The sequence below is a fragment of the Kryptolebias marmoratus genome, linkage group LG10 (assembly GCF_001649575.2).
Source record: "Kryptolebias marmoratus isolate JLee-2015 linkage group LG10, ASM164957v2, whole genome shotgun sequence".
Lineage (NCBI taxonomy): Eukaryota > Metazoa > Chordata > Actinopteri > Cyprinodontiformes > Rivulidae > Kryptolebias > Kryptolebias marmoratus.
In genome coordinates this window covers 20,295,786-20,303,877 of record NC_051439.1, presented here as the reverse complement: position 1 = coordinate 20,303,877, position 8,092 = coordinate 20,295,786, and the positions used below count along the sequence as shown (strand labels likewise).

The 8,092-nt window shown below is 37.2% G+C and overlaps 1 protein-coding gene across 1 annotated transcript; it reads left to right on the top strand.

Moving 5' to 3' along the window:
- Positions 1–358: 358 nt before the first annotated feature.
- LOC108228978 lies at positions 359–8,085 on the top strand. The gene is made up of 26 exons (XM_025003377.2): positions 359–492; positions 585–613; positions 714–729; positions 873–900; positions 1,041–1,095; positions 1,229–1,372; positions 1,658–1,854; positions 2,272–2,375; positions 2,495–2,613; positions 2,721–2,897; positions 3,532–3,740; positions 3,843–3,937; positions 4,049–4,074; positions 4,777–4,798; positions 4,893–4,920; positions 5,017–5,101; positions 5,228–5,371; positions 5,456–5,667; positions 5,762–5,865; positions 5,959–6,077; positions 6,186–6,347; positions 6,561–6,760; positions 6,852–6,964; positions 7,140–7,246; positions 7,380–7,556; positions 7,840–8,085. The coding sequence occupies exons 1-26, from the start codon at positions 438–440 to the stop codon at positions 8,050–8,052; spliced, it is 2,940 nt and encodes a 979-aa protein (XP_024859145.2). The 5' UTR covers positions 359–437; the 3' UTR covers positions 8,053–8,085.
- The last annotated feature ends 7 nt before the right edge of the window (positions 8,086–8,092 follow it).

The window sequence follows — 8,092 nt, the reverse complement described above, 5'->3', positions numbered from 1 at the left end:
GAAGTACTTGCTTTTACTTGTAGTTTATATCTAAATGAAGGCAACTTTAAATGAAGGCAATCTTATTGTATATTTCTGTATTCCTGTATTTTGCATATTCTATTCTATTTAGTTTTGTCTTGTGAAGAGAATATTCTGATTGTATGCCAGATGTTTTCAGTGTCTACTTTTTTGAAAAGAAATTTTGAACTCTAATTGCATTTGCCTGTAGTTTGCAGTTAAAGGAAGGAAATCCTATTTCATATTCCTGTCATTATTTTATCATGTGAATCGAATAATCTGATGTAGAAAATAGATTTTTTTTAAAAACCCACTGGTCTGATATTAGATATTAAGATGTTTTATTTTTCTCTCTTTTAGGTATTTTTGAACTATTCTTCAAAATGCAAATGACATAAAGTGAAGATCCCTAAAGTAAGTGGAGCTGCCGTCTGACGATGGGTGGCACTCGAACTTTAACGCGCGTCCCGCCACTCTTGGTGGTCTGGATGGGTAAGTGACCCCTAAAACTTATAAAGGGATTGTTGAGTTTTACTGTTGTGTTTTTATTTTTGTTAATTTAACAATTATTTACCTCCATTCAGTGTGTACTTCACCGCTGGCCTCAGCAACGGTAAGACTGTTTCATTGTTTCATTGTTTTATTAACACATGAAGAATTATCTGTTAAAAATGTTGAATTAATATTCTGTCCTAAAACCATCTTTTTTACAGTCCAACACAACCCATGGTATGAAAAAAACATTTTTTAAATAAAAGAGTGTCGCAGCTTTTTAAGAAATGAAACAGCTTATTGATACATTTAATTCAAATGAAAAACAGATAAAGAAAATAATCCTATTTCTTTCTTTTTTTAATAACCTCATATTGCAGGTCCAGGTTTTCTGACACCTGAAAACAGGTCAGCAACCATTTAGTTTAAATTACTTTCTGCAAACTTTTGTGTAACAAATTTCTGCCTCAGTTGAATGTTATTCTAGTTAAAACCAACAGATTTGGTTTCATTCAATTTTGTTTTAAAAGTACTGTTTTCACTTCAAGGACCAGCCTCCAGGAATCATGCCAAGGAGTAAACCTACAAGATGCCAACCGCAATGTAATTATAAATAATGAAAAATTCCTTGTCATAATAACAATCTGCATTGTTTGCAAGCCAACACCAAGCAGTGTTGATGACTAACGCCCTCTTGTGTTTAGTTGCTGACATTAACTCTTCCTCTGTCTTTCAGATATTTGCGGCTGTGGACACTTTTGTGGGGGAGCTGTCTTGTAAAAAGAGCCGAAATGAAAGCCTGCCAGAAGACTATTTCAAGGAGGTGGAACAAAACCTGAAACTGATAGTGGAGTCATCTTTAAAAGTCTACCTAAAACTGGTAATTAAGTTAATTGTGTCTACATTATAAATAATTAAACACTGTTGTGTAACACATAATAACAGTAATTCAGTTTGATATCAATGAATACATTTTCAATATTAACCAGCAATTAGTTCTATATAAACTATATAAGTTGTATAAGTATATAAGTTTGATCTACTCTTATGCTTTATTGTTATAGTGATCTGATGCTTCCTAAAGCATCCGACCTACATTCACATAACAAGACAAATATTATTACAGCATTTATTAACATCCATTTACAACTCTGTTTAATATTAGGGCACCACTGAACCTGGTTCCAATGTTCTGGATATGTTTGGAGTCCTGGACAGCCTGAGTTTGGGTAACTACAGTGACCCTACATTCATCAAACTGTGGTTCTCTGTGAAGATGGCTCCTCTGTTGCCGTATGTCAGCCAAAGCTTCCTGATCCAGCTGGGAAACCTGGACTTCAGCTGCAGTTCTTACCAAGAGCTGTAAGTGAATAAAATAAGTGCAATATATCTTTTTGTTTTGTTTTTAAAATTAAACATGTTTTTTGTACATGAATGTACTGAAACTGCAAATACAGGTGTTGCTGACCTGGTAAGCAAACCAAACAGTTTTCTTCGCTGTGAAGTGAAGCAGAAATTTGGAAACCTCCTGTAGATCTTTCCAGGAGGAAAGCAGTTTAAAATCACTATTCATACATAAAAAGCAAAAAAAAAAAAGTGTGGCAGAAGCTTTAAAACTTCTAAAGCTACAAAAAACAACAAAAAAGGAAAATCATAATAGCAATCCTTAAAGAGTCTTAAACAAATTTTAAGTAAAAATGTTTGATAAAGACTATTATTGCTACAGATTATTTATTTAGGTTTTACATGTTTTGATTGCAACAAATATTTTTTTTCAAGGGTGAAACTGTTTGGTGAGGAACTTCAGACAGATCAAATACTGGAAAGAAAACTAATCTACAACAACTTCATTCAGGTGTTCCTCTTAAGAAAGAACTCACCAGGTGAAGTCACCAGTAAAAAAAAAAATCTGTATCAACGTATATGTCAAAAATTAAATCACAAATTATGTTAATATTGTAAGAATGTTTCATTTAATCTTGTATTTTTTTAAACCTTAAAGATCCTGGGTGCAGAACAAATGTGAAAGGAAGTGGTGAATGGTTGGAAAAGAACATTGGAACATTTTTGATCTTTGCCACTCTTCAGGAACTTAAGAACATGAATGATGAGTTTTCTGCAGTAAGTGATACAGAAATCAAATGTTAAATAAAAGCAAAATATTTCTATGGCTAGCTATTAGAAAAAAAGGTGACATAATAATTAACTCATTTCTTTCTCACCCAAAGGCAGAGGTCATTCAAAAACTTTCACCTAAACAGAAGGCAGAGCTGATAATGGATCCAGGCAGCGGTGCTTTGACCGATCCCGCTTTCGTGAGGGCCGTGCTCACAAACTTGACGTTATCTGGCAACGTTGGGCAGCTCACTGAGTTTTTCCAGAGTTTTTCAGAAATCACCCAGCAGGTGAATGCTTAACAACATGTTTGTGGCATTGTTATCTGAAGAGTAGTTTAATGAACCCAGATAAGCAATCAGCAGAGTCAAAAGCATAAGTCAGACACTTAGGAGAGAGAATTTTTAGGCATCTCATGATTCGGTTACAATCCAAAGCCCTGTGATGCCATTACAAAACAAACATTGATGCATGAGTGCATCCGTAATCACACTTCAAACAAAATCCTGAGTATAGAATTTTTAAGACCTGAAAGAAACAAAATATTTTGCTCTACATTGAAGTATTAGACAGTTATATGTGATACCCTTCAGTTTAAATTTCTCCTAAAATACCTAACAGAGTATTTCTTCAAATGTAGGCTTTTGTCCAAAATGACAAACACACAAAAAAAATCCACTCCAATGTTTTATGATGTAATATTGTTTTCTTCCAAAAGTGTTAAATAATTTGGAAGTTATCTGTTTTAGAGAAGTTTTACCTAATGGGCTCAGCTACATAATATCCCCATAGAAGCAAAATATGATTCAAACAATACATTTCTGCTAAATAATCTTGACTGACAGCTTGACAAACATGCTTTGATTTTTACCTTTTTATGCAACAAAGTACAATAATATGCAACTTGAATGCTTTTGTTTGTAGAGAAACGTGACCTTCATCCCAAATGTGAATGTACGATACACCATCTTGAACATAACCTTGACAGCCCTTGCACCTGCATTTGAGAACTTTAAACCAGAAGACTTTCAGCTGTGGTTCCAGGTCTATCTTGTTCCTGTGATAGCAAGCTTCCATCCCGGTGCCTTGTGGGTGATCCCAAGTAACATCAGCTGTGCATCCTATGAAGCTATGTAAGAGATATTTCTCAGCAGCTAAACTAGAAGTTCTGGAGTTTTCATGATATTGAAATCTGGGTCCAAATAATGCAATAACTGTTGCTTTCTTCTCTGTAGACTGACTGGTCTTGTGAGGAGTTTGCAGTTCCTGCCACTGGATCTTTCAGTGGGTGTGAGATCAAGCGTGGAGTCACTCAAACAGGCATTCCCAAGTATGTGTCAAAAATACTTGTTTTTGAAAGAGAAGTTTTCTTCCAACCTTGGTGAATCTTACCTATAGCAGTGTGTTGATGCCATACTTTTTTCATTTTTCTCTTAAACAGGTTGTTCGATACCAGATTCCTTTATGGTAAGATCATTTTTAAGATTTTAAGCATAGGTGCCTAATCACGCAAGCAGGTAGAGTAGCTTCTCCCTCATTTTTTAAAATCGGCATACAAACTAGTGGTTTTGCTAACCCATTTTTAACAGTAAAAACATGTAATCACTACCAGCAGTGAGACCAAATCATGTAATGTTTATTGTTTCTCTTTTTACATTCTAGTTACAAACTTAAAAAAATAGTGCATGCGTGTTAGACTCACTGTGAGAGTTTCTGAGCTGATCAGAAGTCTAGGCTAATACTGGACTAAATATGGGTTTAAAGTAGAAGTTTTGTAAATGTCTTCTTCTAGTTTCATATCAGCATTTAGCCATAGATTGTTTAATGAGAACAAAACTGAAGTGAGAATTAACACAGGTCTTGAACCTGTTTGCCCCTGCATGTAAGTGCATTGTAATTTCCAGTACACTAAAGTTATCAATCAGTAAAATATCCTGATGTCTTCAAAACATAAACCAGTGGTATTTCAAGTTTTCAAATTTTGCTCCTCAGTTTTATAAATAAAACAGATGCCCATGAGTCTAACACATTGAAAAAAAATTATTTAAAAAGTGACAATTAAGAGGTTTTCCACCTAATATTGCTAAAGACCTCAGAGTCAAAGTAAAATGCGTTTATGTAGCTTTATCCACTAGACTAACATTTGTTGCATGAATTATTTCTCCTCAGTGCAAGAACACACAGGTTGATGGTAAGTCTGTAAAAAACACTCATTTCAGTTAAATGATAAAGTCATAATATTAAAAAACCACTGTATAATATCTACAATTCTGGTCTTTCAACAGAGAGCCTCATCTGTGCTTCAGTCAACACGTGGGTGATTTCCTGACTGATTCAGTAAACAGCTCTTAGTTCTTGTACACCGCATAACTAATGAGAATATGGGGTTCTTGTTTTCATTTCGCTCAGATCACAACTCCAGCAAACTCTGGCAACTGACAATTCCTTCACAGCCTTGTGCAGTTTTACCATCACTGAACATGCTTGTTCCTTGGTAAGATTGTTGTTTTTAACTTAATGTTTAAAAAACTACAGTAAGAAACCAAATGCAACACAGAAATGTCCACAAGAAATACCATGTATGCTCTAGTATTGATTTCTTTGTTACTTCCCAATCAAGGCTACCCACCTCACACACAGAAACCTGGTCCCACTGTTGGAATGCTCCTTGGAAGGTCAAAGGACATATCCAGTTGAAGTTTGGAAGCTGTTTTTTCAAAAATCCACTAATCTGGACGTGGCTCTTGAGTTATTTAACATAAGGGTAAATCCAGTCAAACATATTCAAAGTGTTTGTTGTTTTCCTGTGCAAAATCTTTATCAAACTTATTTTCCTCCCCAACTGCAGACCCCCAATAACAGCAGCCCAGCCTTGCCAAATGCCCTCGAGGCTCTGGGAGAAGTGAAAATTGCCACCTTCAGCCAGGCGCAACTACAGAATGAGGATTTCATTGCCAACTGGTTCCAAGAAAAGATCCGTCCGTTCCTGGCCTCTCCATCCACAAACTTCCTATTCTGCCTTAGCACCAGAAACTTCAACTGCCTGACATATCAGATTGTGTAAGTGCATATATGTAATATTTCTGCGCTTTAAACAAAACTGTAAAATGCTACAATGCAATGTTTGATGATCATGTTCTGGCTCACATTTTAGCATTGAGGCATTCAGAGACCAAAGGGAACTAATGGACATTGTCAAACAGCAAGCAGTCTTCACACATTTCATCCAACCATTCCTGTCAAGAAGTGATTCATCAGGTAAAAGCAGACTCTGTGGCTAGGTTTGGTATTGCCTTGATAGCCCATGGTGTTAGCATTCAGCCAATTTCCATGCTTCCTTCTTCTTTGCAGATGTTGGCTGCATCTCATCTGTCAATGGTAGTCGAGAGTGGCTAGAGGCAAACCTTGGCAGCTTCTCTGGTTTTGCAACCCTACAGGAATTGCAAGCCCTCAATCCACAGTTATCGAGTGTAAGAGCCTTCTGCAGTTTCTTAGTTCTTCCAACAAACTTGCATTTTGTCACTCGCCGTTGTGCAAACACGTCATATTTTCTTTGATAAGTTTATTCCTTTTTGCAGACTGAAATATTGTCAGAGCTGACTCCCTCTCAGGTTGCACAGGTGCTACTGAGTTCAGGAACCTCCATTGACGTGGCACTTATTGATCGTGCCTTTGATCGACTTGAGAGCGGCAACGCTCTAGACAATCTGGATGAATGTCTGACACAGCTAAATAGACAGGTAAGCTACGCATTCAAGAGCAGCAAGGACGAGCATCTTGGACTAAATATTTAACATTCCTGGTTTTCAGATGAATGTCTATCATTCTGCACAATAATTTAGGAAGCAATTCACAACCTTTTATCTCATCAATTGTATTCAACATTCTATATTTATTGGACTTGTAGCATAACTTGTGCAATATCCTGTTCTACCCATGTCATAATTTGACAGGTTCCAACATTCCGACCTGTTGTGAGAGATCGTATCATGAACAGGACCTTTGTCATCATCAGACCACATTTGTCAGACTTCATGAGAGAGGACTTTTATCTTTGGTTCCATGTCAAACTGGTGTCCGTTCTTGCAAGTTTCACTCCAGAAATGCTCAGATTTACAACATCAGGCTTGAACTGCACAAACTACCATGTCGTGTGAGTAGCACTTAGCTCCTATTGTTTCAACCTATCAATATATAGAGTCCTTTTGTGGGACCGTGTAAGAGTTTTGCTCCAATCTTTCCAGCGTGAGCGGGTTAGCCAAAGTGTTCCCTGACATACCTGATCAAAGACTACAAAGAATCCTTGATGTTCTATTGGCCTACCTGAGAAGGTTTGCCAGTATCATCAACGAGCCAGGTAGGAATGACAGAGTGACTCTTCATGAGGCTGAGTTTTTTCAATTGGAAAAATAATTACATGAAATATGGCTGAAAGGGCACAAAAATGAAAATTGCATGTATGACAGTTTACTCACTGAAAATAAGCTGCTTGCAAAATTTTACACATTCTAAAGGTTATGCATATTGCTCAGTTTGCAGGCAGGAAATCAACACTGATGCCGAATGGATTGAAAGAAACTTGGGTCCCTTTTCTCAATTGACAACATACTCAGACCTCAAAGGCTTCAACCTGTCGCTGGTAGGTCAAACGTTTCACAACAAATCCTTGAAAAAGGGCTGCACTTCACCCAGAATTTGACAGATCCTCACAAGGCTTGCTCTGCAATGCCAAAAAAAATGAATTCACACTTGATTTTATTTTGCTTCATTAGGAGGAAGCTGTAGGTGCCCTCTCACCACAACAGAAGGCAGGACTGATATTGGATCCAGACAGCGGTGCTTTGGACAATGCCCCTCTCGTGACGGCGGTGCTCACAAACTTGACCTTGACCGGCAATGTTGAGCAGCTCACTGACTTTTTCAAGAGCTTTGCAGAAATCAGCAAGCAGGTGAATGCCTAACGTCTTTGTGACATTATTACCTAGAAAGTGGTTGAATGAACCAGCCATAAAATCCTTCCCCAGACAAGCAAATGTAGTAGAGGCAAAAACTGAATTCAAACTATTCATTTCTGCTAATAAATCTTTCCTGACAGATTGACAAACATGTCTTAATTCCTGCCTTTTTTGCTTCAAAGTACAACAATATGCCACCAATCTCACCATTTTTGTCAAATGATTACCCAAACATAACTGTTCTCTTAAACTGCAACTTGAATGCTTTTGTTTCCAGAGAAACGTGACCTTCATCCCAAATATAGATGTACGAGACGCCATCTTGAACTTGACCTTGACAGCCCTTGCACCTGAATTTGGGAACTTTAAACCAGAAGACTATGAGCTGTGGTTCCAAGTTTATTTGGGCCCCGTAATAGCAAGCCTCCAACCTGCCAGCTTGTTGGTGTTACCCAGGAACATCAGCTGTGCATCCTATGCAGCCATGTGAGAAACGTTGCTTAAGGAAAAGAATGAGACGTTTTGCGCTC